This window comes from Pogoniulus pusillus, chromosome 16 (assembly GCF_015220805.1).
Source record: "Pogoniulus pusillus isolate bPogPus1 chromosome 16, bPogPus1.pri, whole genome shotgun sequence".
NCBI lineage: Eukaryota > Metazoa > Chordata > Aves > Piciformes > Lybiidae > Pogoniulus > Pogoniulus pusillus.
In genome coordinates, this window is record NC_087279.1 from 9,396,240 (window position 1) to 9,412,122 (window position 15,883).

Here is a 15,883-nt window from a genome sequence, read left to right on the forward strand (position 1 = left end):
AAATGAAGAAACAATTCCACTCTGTAGTAGGCTTCACTGCCCACTCTGAATTCACCACCATATGAATTTTTCCTAGCTGAGGGCCTGCACACAAAATTAACAACAGATTAGCTGCTAATTGCCTGACTTTGGTGTTTCATATGACACCAGGAGGACTCTTCTTCCCTTTTAGATTAGAATCACAATTTGAGGAAACAAAAATTAAACTGCAATATGATCTCTTATTTCTTTTATGAAGGAAAATTAATTTCCTTTAGAGACATTTACCAAAAAACCCAACAATTTAAAATCCATTTGAAATAACTTGGCATAAGCAACAATTTACTAGCAGCCTTCATTTATTTTTGCCATCTTTATAGTGATTAACAAGGGAGAAAACAAAGAAAGAGAAATGATGTAGTTTTTTAAATGGATTACCTGGGCCAAGGGGTCTCTCTGGAAGTTTTATTTCAAAGATAATGCTGTGTGTAATGTCTCTCACCCCTTGCATAGTCCTGTCTCTGAAGCAGAGCACTTCGACTGACTGGAGAATGCTGCCCCTGACAATTAAAAAAAAATAGACACATTTAACTTACTATAGAAAGGATCTCTTTTAAACACAATTTCATGCAGGTTTAGTCTCTTGCAGGTTCCAAATAAGGCTTTTTCTGTTAGGACTGGCACACTATTGTTCTCATCAAGTGTAAATAAAAACAATTGCTTAGTATGTGCAAATGACTAGTTTGTTGTCACATAGCTCTGAAGAAACAGTCTGTGTCACTCACACAATGCTGCTGGACAAACTCTGTATTGAGAGGCAAAAGCAAGCAGCAGCAGAGAACACAGATGACCCGATGCACTTTGCCTTAACACAAGCAAGATTCACTTCTTTATCAATATAGTATCAGTTTTCCTCCTTATTCAATCCCCAAATCAAACAATTAGAACTTCAGGGCCTAAAAGCCTGTGAATCTCAGAATGTGTAAAGCTCTTTGACCACTTACAAATCTGTTTCCTATGGTTTCCTAGCAGAAACAGTTTAGCCCAGAAAACACTGTACCTAACCAAACATTTCTTTTAGACTGTATTTTAGTGCACACAGCAGGGAGAAGTCAAACCCATGAAACGACACCTTCATTACCTTGTGTTACAGTAACACAAGTTTATTTGATACTTTAAATGATACTTTTTTTTCCCCTTCAAATACCAAAGTGTGAACCTCCATTCTGCGTTTGCAACTTCAAACCAAGAAAAAAAATTCAAGGGGGAACTATAGAAAAACCTAAGTGTATCTGATAGTCTTAATTTAGGTCTACCAGTACTTGGCAGTAATTAATTATATAAAAAGCACAAAATCCTTTAAACAAGAGGCTGGAGGGTATTGGCAGGGTCTAAAGCATGCATGTGAGGATCAAGAATGATAAGAACTCATAACTGAAAGAAGAATTCACAAAAATCCAAATCATTGAAGGTGAATCATGTCAAGGTTAAAAGTTATATCTCAGATGGGTGATACGAACAAACTGCCATGGGAGGCAAAATATCCCATATGATATCAACCAATAAATAATTGTTGTGGGGAAGAATAAAACAGATACCATTTGTGAGCTGCCAGGATCAGGAAATTTCTCAGTGGCCAGCCTGGGTAGTGGGATAAATTACACGGATCATAAACTCCAACAGTTACCTGCAAATAAAAGCCCACACTGACACTCAGTTCACAAAGAAAGTTTTCTGGCATTTTTAGTGTACAAGTTCTGGACAGAGAAGGCCTACATACATGTACACTACATACAAATGCTTAATACATGGACACACTGTGCCCAGATCAGCATTGAACTCAATCTCTGGAGGTCCCTTACAACCTCTAACATCCTGTGATTATAGACACTTTCAAACCAGTTGTAAATCAAACATTTGTAGGTTATAAGACATAAAATTCTCATTACCTTTCCCCTTTGGTCCTGGAAGAAATCCTCCCACTTTTTCAGCAGAGATATCACAACAGAATTGTCATGATATTTGATTAAAAAATAAGGCAAAGCTGTAACCCCCTCTTTCTGGCAGAGTTCATCATAGGCTTTCTGAAGTGCTTCAATCTAAAAGGAGTAAGACAACTGTAATCAACAATTTTAATCTTACACAGAAGCACAGGAAGTGTTTTACTGTCTGGAAAGGATGTCTCACTCAAATCACCTTACAATATACTGCATTTAGATGGTTTAAAACAGATCATGACCACAACAGCTGAGATGAAAAATCCAATTGCTAAACCAACATTCGTCTGTGCAAATTTACACAGAAGTATTGTTATCATTGCTGCAAATTGATCTACCAATACAAACTAAAGCAGGTCCTTGACAGTCACAGGATAAGAAAGTTAATCTGTCCCACTACAATAATCAGAAGCACAGAGTGCATTCATTATTTTGTTATGTGGATTTTCAGTGTCTAGGTGAAACTCCGTTTAGATCATGGCAGGTATTTTTACACTATTCATTACTGCAGAACTAATCAGAGTCTCCAGAGTAGAAGCATTTTCCACTAAAAAACTCCAAGCTGTTTCTCAGTGATTATTATGCCATTAAAAAAACAACAAACATTCAAGGCTTATTAATTCCTGTCAAAGCAAAAAGACACATGTGGGCAGGTTGATTTCTTTCACCCTCTAGAAGTGTAACGTGAAACAAACACCAAAAAAAATTGCTAACTTTTCTCCTACTAAAACCAAATCTTCACTATCCAATTAATTTTCTAGTTCAACCACGTATTTTTATTAACCATTTTGTAATTGTTAATGACTTGGCTCTCCAAGGGGATGCACCTTCAAAAGGTTTCTTAGAAATACAAGCTTCAAAACCATAGCTACATTTTCACTAACATTTATATAAAAATTAAAATTAATGTAACCAATTCTTCAATAATTGTTTGCCACATCTGCATCTGAAAGGACACAGCTGAGGTGATGGTAAACTAAGAGCTTTTATACAGTAACAAGAGAAAAGATAAATACAAATTCCACATGGAAATATGAGAATTGAAGACTTTTTTAAAAATTACCTATCTCTTAAGAGATATTAGGTTAATCCTCAAATTAATTCAGCATGTGCTAACAAAAATACTAAATTTTACTGCCCACAAAATTATTTAGTGGTACAGACTTCACAGAATTTAGTATTTTGAATACCTGATTTAATGAGAATCTGTCTGCAAGACACACTGGTTTCTGAATTATGCATATCCCATCAGGGAAGCAGAGAGCAGGGTAGCAAAACCAATAATAGAAATGATACTTCTTTAAATCCTAAAAAAAAAATATTGTCAAATTAGTTAATAAACATATAAATGGAAGTCCATTATGGTTTGGAATGCCAAACCTAATTGCTGGCTTCTGACACTAATCATAGCAACCACAAGTCTCTTTAATTAAGGCACTGCGTCATGATTTTAGAACATAATTAAAAATACTAGAAGACTTCCCTTCTCTGTACATGTTTTATTTACAGTCTAAATAGACAATGTCTGTACAATACCTAGGGGTTTGTTAGCTAGAGCATTACTTTTGAAAACCTTCTATCTGTGAAATGTGAAGCAGTTGTTCTGCTTTACTAATGTCAGATAATTCTATACATTTGTAGGAAATAACATGAATGGTCACCAGTATTGGTACACATATATTTGAGGATGTGTATGAGTATCTGCACAGGACAATGGTTTATTAAGTTTCTGTAAAATCTTTTCAGTCATTTCAAGGTGTCTGAGAATGATCCTGATAACTTTAACGTGCTAAAACTAATAAGCATTTGTCCTAAAGATAAATGACTTCATCATTTCCACGGCAGCACTCTTAAGTATGAGACACATGATCGTTACTCACTGCAAATGTCAGCAGCAGGAACCTGTTCAAGAGCATGGGGTTTTCAACAGCATCTCCAGACTTTATTGATTCCCATATCTGTCATTGATTGTGAAGACAAGACAAAAAGAAAGGGCAGAGAAACAAAACACCAAGGTAGCATGAGAAGAGCAGCAGAAGTCTTTCTTTCCTCCAGTTACCTTTAAAAAACTGAAGACCCTCAGTAATCGTAATCCACTGTGATCTTCTCCTAACTTCATCCACACTATCTATGCTAAAAGGATTCTAAAGATGAGACATACACATGCAGTACAAAATACTGTAGAAACTGGGGAACAAAGAGGACCATGTAGCATCAAGCAAAAGGCAAATCTCATGAGGAACAGACTCTCACATATACAAACTATTAACCCCAGTGCAATACAGAACATACTGCCATATGAATATAGCCTTTTATCGTACTCTCATCTTTTTCATTCATAGAAACTGAATACCAGATCTGTGAATTACAATTTGACTGAAAAAAAGGAAACTTGGAAGGCAGCAGTACGCTCCAAGGCAGTGAGACAAGAAGCTGTATTATTTGTATGAGGCAGACCTGTTTGATCTTTGTATTTAAAAAAATCCCAAAACATGGGAAAAAAAAAATACAAGAGTGAATAAGGCATTTTGATCTTTCCAGTTTTCCTAAAGACATATACTGCATTGTGCCTAGCACTGGCAGCAAAGTACTAGACTGCAGGAACACAAAAAATCCATAGGCTTGTGAAAAGATATGCATGAAAATTTTGCTACTCAAGGCCAGCAGGAATTAAAGGCATCAGGGACTCCTCAAAGTGAAAGAAAATGGTTGCCTTAGTTTGATTTTCCCTTCTCACAAAGCCATGAGATTCCATTCAGCCATAGTGCAAGCAGAATAGACCCTTCCTTTGACAGCCACCTTCTTGCTTTATGTCAGTCTTCTGGAACTTCCGGAACTTCTTCACCACTTGGTCACACAGATGTATTGCAGTAATCTAGAGTATAAACCACACACTTGCTGGTTTCTGGCTGCCAAGACAAGTTTCAAAAATGTGCTCTACAAAATTAAAGTAGTCACTGGCAGCTCTAATACCAGATGTTAAGCTTTAAAAGTGGCCCAGTAGAAGTTCTCCAGGTGTAATCAGCTACTTTCTACTCTCTTGTAAAGAATGGCAAAAAAGCAATCATCATGCTATTCCTTCCACAACAAATGAAATCCTCAGGGTACTAGCTGGGCAAGTACAGTATCTCCAGTATTTGGTGCAGAGACCATGAAGCATTTTGCTGGTTATTTCTAAATCCTACCACTAGATTTGGTTTTCAATATTACCTCATTTGCTTCTTTTTCCAGAAGTGATTTCTTATCACAGGACTTGAAAGTCTCAAAAGTGTTGGTATTGTACAGTGTGCCAACAGCAGGACAGCAGCGTGCTGGTATTGAGGCGTTCCTGCATAAAAGAAAGAAACTACTGGGAATCGGATGCCAATGATTTATCAGGATCAGCAGTAGCAGCAGTACCTATTTTATGGTGTAAGGTTGCCCTGAAAGTGGCAAATGACAAGGCACAGTACAAAAAGTTAAGGACAGTTATAATGAAAACATTTTATGATCACACCATGGATTGGTATAAAAACTTGCACAAATGCACATCTATATTATGACTTCAAAAATATACACAACCATTTCTATTATCTCTAAGCAAGGTGGCAACAAATCACAGATTGAAGATTTTAAAAACTCTTTTCAGATATAAATTACCCAGGACAAACATGATTTTCATTACAGTGATTGAACTTCAGAGGTTAATATTTTATTCACAGAAAGAGTTAAAATTTTGTGTTATAAAAACATCCCAAAGCCTAAACCACTCAACAGACTGAGTAGCTGTTATAGCTTGCAACATCACCAGCTGGAGAAGCTGCTGCTTGTAAACACAGTACCAGTTAAAACTCTTTAGTATTTCCTTTATTTATAGATCTGTTGGATTTAATGGACTCATTTAATGTTAGTCTCTCAAGCTGATATGCTTCTGATTCAAATACAGCAAAAGTTTAAGTTATACTAAACATACACAAAGTAATTTTTGAAAATTCTTTAAACTGAAATGGAACTCTTCATGATCACCTAAAATGACTACCTGAAGTACAGAAAGAGAAGGACATAAAACTATTACAATAAAATAATTAAAAAACTCTACATAAATGAACCTTTATTTTAGTCACAATATTGTAGAGTTCAAACACCACCATCCAGTTATGCCTTGTCTGAAATTCCTGTTTCAAATACCACAGCTGCATATGCTTTCAGTATCGTATCTAAAAGTAAGAATTATTGGAGTGAACACATTCTAAGAAATTCTCTCAAAACACACAAAGCCTTGCCAGGCTGGTAATATCCTGAGCAAGCAAAGCGCATAAAGTTGTTTCTACGATTTACAACTAAAGAATTCACTATTTTCAAGCAAGTAAGATGACACCTAGGCAGATATCTGTTCCTATGTTAGTTATAATAACATGGACACTTGCCAGAAATTAAAACCATGTGGAAAAAATACTTCCCCTCCCACCTCAGTTTAGCTGCATAGACTGAGCAGCTTTGGTTTACCTTTTGCTTTGAGTGTAAAGAAAAGGTAAAAATATTTAGCCATAGAGGTTAAATACTTTGGACAATACTGAGAAAGCAACAACCAGGATTCACAGATTCCATCTTGTTCAAAGTGACCTCCAAATATCATCTTGTCCACCCCCCCTGTAGAGAGCAAGGGCATCTCCAATGAGATCAGGTTGCCCAGAGCCATGTCAAGTCCTGTCTTCACTGCCTCCAGGGACGAGGCATTCAGCACATCCCTGAGAAACTTGTTCCAGTATTTTACCACTCTCATTGTAAAGAAATTCCTCCTTAGGTCCAACCTAAGTCTAATCTGCCCCTGTTTCAAACCACTGCCCCTTGTCCTATCACTACAAGCCCTTCTAGACAGTTCTTTCCTAACCTTCCTGTAGGTCCCCTTCAGGATCTCAAAAACGTTTTTACAATCCCTAGTTTTACAATTAATTGTAATGATGAATTCTCAATAAAGAAAGATCATGGGGGGGAAAAATGACCATAAAATAGATGAGTGAAATACCTCCCCTTATGCAGAAGAACTAAAGAGCTGGAAAGAAAATGTCTTTTACATAAACATTTGTATAAACAGTAAGTGAATTTGAGACTTAACCAGCACACTTTAACCTTGGCCCTTTAGAGTAATATGCTACTTCAGCCAGGGAGTTAATGTTGTGGCTCAAAGCAGCCTCTCCATTGTTATAAAGTTCATGGAAATGTCTTTCATTTCATGTCAAACTTGTCCAAGTAACATTAGAAATCAAAGTGTTATGTACAGAAAGAGTTTTCATATAGGAATTGAAGTAAACCACAGTACATACTTACATATCAAAGGCACTAAACTCCAATGTCAAGCGAGCTGGCAAACCCAAAGGATCACCTGGACAAAAAGCAGCAACATGCTTCTTTTTAACTGAAATACAGCCATTAATTTCCCTCTTTCTTAATGTAAATTATAAATTACCCACAGACACACAAGAATTCACAGCTCACCCAGCTGTGTTCTCTCATGTTTCAGCAAAACACCTAAAATACGTTATACGAAGACTCAGAATGACAGGAGAAACCCAAACTACAACACAAGATGTTCAGTTTCTACCTACCATTGTAGTAGTATCCTTTGATAACTTTGGGGGTCTCATCCAATCGGTACTCATTGAGCTTCTTCTGGGTGAGTTCATGCCAAAATCCTGCATCCAAGGCGCTACTGAAAGGAGCAAACTGCAGCTTGGAGATTCCAGGGTCCACAGGATGGTGCACCTCACTACTGGCAGCTGCCATGGCTTTAGTTAATGATCACTGTTAAACACAGTTCTGTAAAAGCAGATACGTCTGTTAACTATACATTCAATTGACCAGATTATGACTACTCAGAGCTTCTATTTCATACTCTTTGTTGGGTTAAAGTATAGAAATCCTTACTCCTCCTATGCCTAAACAACTCCAGTTGTTGATCAGACATGCTTCAAGTAAAAGGATCTCCAATTCAAGAACAACTCTTTCAATTTCTTATATGTAAAACTAAAAAGGTCAAGTTGCCTAGAAGTATCCCATTTCTTCACTGACATTCCATGACTTCTCCTAGTACTCAGGATACTGCCTCTAAACTATGTACTTCTATCTTTATTGTGCTGCCACAGATAAAATTATCAAAATGCTAGACACTGTTTGCATTCTTTACTACACAGAAACCCATCTAAAAGCCTATCAGCACCATTTAAGTTCTGATGGCATTTAAAATTCAAACCAAGATCTGTTTTCCCTAGGTGTTCAGTCTCAGCCTGCAGTGAGAGCTGAACACTCACAAAGCATTTACAAGTTAGCAAGTGAGCAAAGGGACAATAAAACCACAAAGTCTTGCAGCCAATGAAGGGTAAAGCTGAAAACAGAATTTGGCAGTTCCTCAGCAGTTGCAATAGCCATTCAAAAGTCAATCTGATGTGAAGGCTAGATTATTTCCTCACAGTTCTTCTCTTTCAAAGGTCTTTGCAGACGGGAAGCATTTATTTATCTACTTTTGTAACCCAAATCACTACTCCACACTGGCTGAATGATATTCCCATAAGCACTTAGTCTTCACAACATTTAGAAACGTCAGAATTTTAGGTGCTACCCCAGAATAAGGAGCAAAGCATCTAGACTGGGCTATCATAAACCACTACTTCAGCTAGGCACAGCAGTCTCAGGGCTCACGTTGGCAGCAATAGTCACTTCACTGGGAGCTGATACAGCTCAATCTGCCAGTTTTCTTGAAAACTCATCAAATGATTCTATGTGTCACCCTCAGCAACCTCCTTCACTTACTAGCATTCCTCTGCGTCTATATCCACATATATTAAGGGGCAAGTTTCAGAGAGACAGTCCATGGCAGATGATTCAGATCTTATCTTTGACTACCTACTCAAAATAAGTGCAAGTGCTGCAAAAGAAGGAATCACTACACATGAAGATGTTAGCTTCAAAGCTCCTCACAAAGAAGAAAGACATGAACATATATCTATTTATTACGACACATCCATGTACCAAGCCAGTAACTGCTGCTTTCTAAGTCCTGAGGGGAGATCAACACCTATCGACTCAGGTTTTGTTTGCACTGCTCATCAAATCAATCACCTGAATTGGAACCACCTGGAAACTATTCCTTCATCTAACTTTTAAAGATTGTTTGGACTTAGAATCTTGTAGAAGAGGCCTTTAAGATCACTATGACATAGTTCTATGATATGATTCTAAGACTGAATTTTTTAGTTCACACAACATAACCCCATGCAATATACTCATTGCCCTTACACATGAACCAATAATGGAATTGTACACACAGGAAAGTAGAACACCAGGTTTACAGCACAGCTGTATTATCTGACACCAATCTCAACAGATGGACTAGAGCTGCTGTACTGTACTTCAGATAGAATTAAACAGTTTCAAATTTATTGTCCTCTGAAGTCACTTAATGCAACACAGATTTTATTTGCATCTCTTTAACACTTTTTGGAACAGAGGAAAGGGAACAAGAGGTGGGTTTAATTTCTTAATAACTGCCAAATAGCCAGCTCTTTTCTGAAGGCTGGGTGCTTCTTCCTCACACAACACTTCCTAAAACAAAGCTTTTAGTGTAATCCAGATATGCCTTCTAGGTTCAGTTTTGGCAGGTTATCTCCATCTAGTGTAAACACTTTCTTTACTTGCTGGTAAGTTGTAGAAAATGCTTTTCTGGGTATAGTTTTGAGGGGTTTTATATTTTTCATGGTGAATGCTAAATGTTTCAGCTCTGTTGTACTCTTTTACTTTAATTAGCACATTGAAAATACGTTGATTTGTGCCCTTTTTATCTCCTCCAATCTTTTTTGTTTTTTAATAACATTTTCTTAACAGCAGATGGAATTTGTTGTAGTGTGAACTTTGATAGCTTACTTGAGAAATCTCTCAAGTATCTTTTTATTGACATGAAAAAGAAATCAGTTTCTTGAAACTGTGCAAGTACTATAAAGCACAGAAGTAACTGCATGGAATTTTCTGGCCATTCTTATAAACGTCTTTTTCTGCCTGTAAGATGCAAAACTAGTAATGTCAATTAACAACATGTAACTTTTACTATTACACAGGTCTTAAGCCTTACAGAATGTTTTGAGTTGCAACTAAAGGTCACAAAATCTATCATAAAATAGGTGAATAACTGTCATACAGGTGTTAGCAATAACAGCCAGATTATATGGTACTTGATGCCAAAACTTCCAAAATAAAACTTTCATTCAGAGTTTCAATAGCTGCCTAGTTAATATTAATCCATTTAATCCCCTCTCCCCCTTATTTTTTCCCCATAAGCTTTAAGGTATTATTTAACATTTACCCCCAAAAAAACCCAATCAAGCAAGAATCAACAAAAAGCCGTTAATTTCCTTGCCAGACAAGCTCTACTGTACCTAAAAATTCGGTCTTTCTGCATTTTCTGCAAGCCTTCAACTTTTCAAACAGGTAAAGTTTTCACTTTGTTTCCCCTATAAGTACGACATATCCAATATATATTGTCAAACATTTTAAACTACCATTAAGCCAACTGACAGCCCCTAACGGTACCTGAGTAATGCAACCTTAAACAGCAGCCTAAAGAGCTCCACTGGGAAAGAATTCTAACCCCCTACTTGTTTTCATTATTACTGTAGCTAAAGAGTTCTTATAAAACTGAAGGAATATACACAGAGGGCTATGCACATGCAAACAGAGAGGTACAGACAATCAACCCTGAGGTATTGACACTTTTGAAACTATTCTTTATTGTGCTTTTCTAACTCAAACCAAGATCTGTGAGCCAAGCAAAAACTGTGTAACAAGTCTTAGAACAGCGAAATAAGCGAAGAAACCTACACGTTTTGTAGAACCTGCACACAGAAATTTACATACAGGATCTAGTAGTGATAACACTCACTAGGAGAGTGTAATAAATACAGGGAATATAATAAATAAGGAGAAAACAAACAAAAAGGCAACCAAAACTTCACACGTGGAGCAAACCCTGAGTTTCAAATAAGCCCAGCTGAAAAACGTTCTTGAAAAGATCTTAGAATCACAGAAGCATAAATGGCCTAAGCTGGAAGAGACCTTAGAGATCATCTAATCTAACCTCCCTGCGATGGGCAGGGACGCCTCTCAACTAACCAGGTTACCCAAGGCCCCATCCAACCCATCTGCAGGGAGGGAGCATCCACAGTCTCTCTGGACAATCTATTCCTGAGTCTTGCCACCCTTGTAACAGAGAATTTCTTCCTTAAATCCTATCTGAACCTGTTCTCCTTCAATTTAAACCTATTTCTCTTTGTCCTAGCAGTGAACACTCTTGTCAAAAGATTTACCTGTATGCTTTAGACATCCCTAAGCTGTGTGACTGGTAGGAAATCTAACAAGTGTAATCAGCAAGGATAACCCTGAGTGAAGATGCACTATTGCTAGTCGAAGTTCTAAACACTTATTCTTAAACATGCTGGCATTTAAAACCGGATCTAATGGAGGAACACATTAACACACGGGGACTTCTAATAGTATTTCTCTTCCCTTTGACAGGCATAATTAACCTGTTGTAAAAGTATGATTAACATTCCAAGAGCATTTCAAAACCACCACGAAGGTTTTAAACCAAACACGCTTAATCCTCCGCATCTTTTTCACAACACTTTCCATTCTGTGGCCTGGAGTTGAGCGATTTGATGACCTCCGCATGCAGGTGACAAAGTGAGCACCTGCTTTCTGCCACAGCTGTGTCTTGTTAAGGAACGCCTTCCAAACTCCTAACCCCGTTACTGACACAAGCCGGCCAAGCGGCCGCCCGCCCTTGGCACCTGGGGACAACCTGCCCCGCGTCCCCTCACGCCTCTCTACCGCGGGTCCGGGTCCGCCGCCGCCGCCTCCACCTCCTTCCCCTCTCGCCCCACCGCCTGCTCGTGTTGGGAGCCCCCCCCAAGTCCATCCCGTGCCCAGGGTCTCCCTCCCGGGAGCCCACGGGGAGCCAGATCCAAGGTCCCGAAGGCCTGGGACACACTGACCTGGTGGGAGGCGAGCCAGGAAGGCGCAGCTGAAGGCGGCGGAGCCAGAGGACAGACGGACACAGGGACGGGCGAGCCGCCCTCAGCGCCGCCACAGCGCAGGGGACACGCGCACGGCCCGAGCGACAGCCGCCGCGCGCCGCGCTTCCGGCATGACCCGGCCAGTGACGTCACCCGCCTCCGCGCGTCAGCGGGGGCCCGGCGGCGGGCGGCACGCAGGCGCCGCCGCGGCTGTGCTACGGTCCGGTTTTGTTACCGGGGCGCGCGGTAGTGCGCAGTTCGGCTGCTGTGCCGTGCCCAGCCCGTGCCTCAGCGCCTCGGGTTTGCCCCAGCAGCTCAGAATCACAGGCACCTCTGGGATCATCCAGTCTTACTACCCTGCTAAAGCAGAGTCAGCTACAGCAGGTCGCCCAGGATTGCGCAAGCCCATACCTCAGGGTCCCGGTCCCACCTCAGCACCTCGGCCCCACTCTTAGGTACCGTAGCCTTACGTGGCCCATGCCTCAGAGCACTGGATTTATTTCAGCACCATACCTGTGTCCTGGCCGTGCCTCATCACCCTGGCCCCATACTTCAACCCATGCCTCAGAGCCCTGGCTTTACCTCCGCACCCCAGCCTTACCTCGGTGCTTTCCGGGGAGAGGCAGCACGGAGCGCGGCAGCAGCAGCAGTGCTTGGAACACGCTGTAGTCCAGCCCAGGACATAACCACTGCATGAAGAGAGGAAGAGCTGTGAGATGCACTCACTGCTCAGGGCATCGGGAAACCATGAGGCGTTTTTCGTTTGCCATGTTGGCAACTGCTGCACAAGGATGCTCAGGTGTTCTACTAAACCAGTGCTAAGGGTTTCAACCTAAGTGAGCAATGAATCCCCACAGCTGCAAGAAATAACCCTGCAGGGGTTGAGTTAATTAAAACTTAGCCAGTGAGTCAGGTGTGACTATTTTACTCTAACCAGCAGCCCTGCAAATGCAGCTGATGTGGCCAGTCTCGTGTCCTGCTCCAGCTTTCCCAGTACAAAGGAAATTGCAAACTAACAGCAGGCCAGCAAAGCATTGCTGAAGTGGTCTGGGGAATGGAACATAGCATATGAGAGGCTGGGAGAGCTTTCTCGTGTGGAGAAAGCAAGGCTCAAGAGGATTTAATGGAAGTCTTCTGTAACCTAAAGTGGAGAAGATGGAAGGAATTTTTCTCAGAAGTGCACAGCAAAGAACAGGAAGGAAAAGGGCACATGTCAAAACAAGGAAAATTCCAAGTGAAAATATGGAAAAAAAGATGGATAACACAGCTGATTCAGCACTGGAATAGGCTCACAGAGAGACATTGTAATCTCTGTTCTTGGGATGTGCTGAAAAACATGATCTAACTTTGATGTTAGCTCTGTTTTCAGCTGGAGATAGCAGCCAGAAGTCCCTTCCAAGCTAAAGGTTTAAGTGAGTCTACACTAGTTTTGCAGATTTAGAATGCAAAACAAAGTGTGTTTTCTACAAAGCAAGCATTACCTCCTGAGATAGTTATGTTATTTACCTATCAGGGGAAACACATTTGCCAGAGCTGCCTTCTGTTTTGGAGCATACAATAATGCATCAACACCCATGCTGCAGAAACTGCCAAGAAAATTGGTAGTAAGCCTCAGAGGAAAAGCTGCCAGTCAGATAAGCATGGGTAAGTTCATCTAAAAACAATAGTTTAGGCAGCAGTAGGGGAAATTTTCACTTGCTGCTAATTATGCATATTTAAACCTGGTAAAATAGAGAACCTGACTGTGGAGCAGGGGCTGAACAGATCTTCCATGAACAAGTAAAACAACTTGGGGAGCTTGCTGTAGACACTATACCTTAACTGTAACTGCATTACACCAGCAACATTCTACAGTTCCTCATTCTGTAGGCCACTCAACTCCGTTAATATTGGTAATGACATGTTTTCTCTGTTGGACACTCCATAACTCAGTGCTGCAGTTTATTTCCCCAAGGCTGGAAAAGATTTTATCACGTGTTGATCCTTCTATTCTCTTTTTACATGGAATGTGAAGGGAACATGGATGATATGCCATCAAACCAGCTAGCCTGTTATTGTGGAGGGCCCGTAGGCCCTAAAACAGGCTTCTTTGTGCCTTGCCCTGCCCGGACATGTCTCTCTGCCTGCACCAGGGGTAAAGGAGCACAAAGGGGCACAACAGGGCTGGTGTTGTGGAGTCTGTCGTGCCCAGGACACCTGATTGTGTAAGCCCCACAGGCACAGCTGGTGCCTGCCCAGTGCTAGGCCCACGTGATTACCATATTTGGAGTCCAGGCCTGTGGGCTTTACCTATTATGGTAAGGCCTGGCTGACTGCCAGCCTGATTGGTCATTTTGGTGGCCAGTGGGCTGGGAATTCTCGGCCCACATTTAATAAGCAGGAGTACAGAGGCTCACCTGCTGGCTCTCCCACATTGCTTGCTTGCCTGCCTGCCTTCCATCAGCCTGAGCAGCCAGCGTTAGACCCGTGCTCAGGCTGCACGGCGTGCCTCTGCACCTGAGATCCTGCCTGCTTATCCCTGGAGAGAGCGTCCGGAAGAGATCAGCAACACAAGGTCAGAGACTGTCATTTCCCTTGAAGCTGGAGGATTCCAGCCTTAAAGTCCACAGACAGAGACCCTGGCACTAGGCATAGGCTGTGACGTAGGCCTGGAGGGTGATAATTGATTAATCAGAATTGTGAGTAAATGAATGCCTTTGTAATTTCTATCGCCTCCTGCCAGTTTTCAGCTCACTCTGCTGGGCAAATAGGATATGGGCCCCAAGCAGCATTAAGCCCTGGGGAAAAATACTGTCTCTGTTAATTGTTTGAATGTATGCTAGTTGTTACAGTAGTTAATGTTTGATATATATTCCCATAATGTCTTCATAACCGTGTAGAACAAATATTAATACTAAAGTTTGGTGGTTGGGGGTGGCGAGAGTTGAAAATATTGAAGTTAGTAAATATATTTTCATAAATATCCTCTTGCATTAATTTCTCCCCTCCACCACAATTGGTGTAAGTGGTAGAATACCCCTCTGTGACAACTGTTGCTACCCAGTCTCCATAGAATGATAATCTATCTTTGTAGTCTTTGAACATTTCCAGTTTCACAACGTGGTTTATGAAGCAGCTGTGGGCACAGAAAGACAGGTCAGGAAAAACAATAGTAATAAAGGGGTGAGGGGCACTCTTCTGTGAGGCTACATGCCCATATTATCTGAGATGGACATGTCATACCTGACTGAGAGTTAGATTTCTGCACAACAGTTGTAGCTTCAGAGAAATGAGAGATGCATCTGGTAGGCTTGAAGTTTTGGACTGCAATTTTTTATACAGGCTATCTGACTTGGGAAATAAACTTGAGGTTTACAGATGAAACTGCTGATGAATATATATGAGCATGTTTCAGTCAAGTCTTACAGTGTAAGAGAAAGAGGCAGCTTCAGCCAGAGATCTCTTTGTGTCTGGAATCTTTAGGGAAATGGCTGTAAGGAAGGTAACCTGAGTTTTGTGCTGGAGTTGATCAATTGTTGCAAGTGTTGTTTACCTTCTGAGATCTATGAGCAAATAAAAGTGCCTGTAATATGAAAATAGTAATCAGCTAGAATACAGGCTCTTTAAAAATGAGGAGCAAATCTGTTGGGTGTTTTTGGCACATATTTCCATAGGTCAGACTGAAAGTCTTGCAGTAAAAGGAAAATCACCCTGGAATTGAAGATGACAATAAAACTGAAACAGATTCAAAGTCATCCATTCTGGGTGAATGTGGACTTAAGATGTTTTGGAGAAAGTAACTTCTCAGAGCTACGTAGGTCAGATTAGATTCTGTTACATGCTTTAATAATAATATTTATTTAGGTTTCTGTAGTGCTTTCTGTTTAG

General features: G+C 40.4%; 1 protein-coding gene and 1 long non-coding RNA gene across 4 annotated transcripts in view; one reads left to right on the plus strand and one right to left on the minus strand.

Moving 5' to 3' along the window:
- The window catches only part of ATG7 (autophagy related 7), a 104,032-nt gene extending 91,855 nt beyond the window's left edge, over window positions 1-12,177 (minus strand). Inside the window, exons 1-9 of one of the 2 annotated variants that reach the window (XM_064156348.1) lie at window positions 11,996-12,177; window positions 7,562-7,772; window positions 7,284-7,338; window positions 5,187-5,304; window positions 3,857-3,934; window positions 3,167-3,283; window positions 1,929-2,078; window positions 1,578-1,666; window positions 418-539 (exon numbers count right to left, since the gene is read on the minus strand). In XM_064156348.1, the coding sequence (XP_064012418.1) occupies window positions 418-539; window positions 1,578-1,666; window positions 1,929-2,078; window positions 3,167-3,283; window positions 3,857-3,934; window positions 5,187-5,304; window positions 7,284-7,338; window positions 7,562-7,739 (907 nt within the window). In that variant the 5' untranslated portion in view covers window positions 7,740-7,772; window positions 11,996-12,177. Of the gene's footprint in view, window positions 1-417; window positions 540-1,577; window positions 1,667-1,928; window positions 2,079-3,166; window positions 3,284-3,856; window positions 3,935-5,186; window positions 5,323-7,283; window positions 7,339-7,561; window positions 7,773-11,995 lie in introns of both variants that reach the window. The other variant, XM_064156346.1, reaches the window with a different exon arrangement.
- Window positions 12,124-15,883, plus strand: part of LOC135182349 (uncharacterized) — a 68,171-nt gene continuing 64,411 nt past the window's right edge. For both annotated transcript variants that reach the window (XR_010305178.1, XR_010305179.1), the window contains exon 1: window positions 12,124-14,570. This is a non-coding gene — a long non-coding RNA (uncharacterized LOC135182349). The remainder of the gene's footprint in view (window positions 14,571-15,883) is intronic.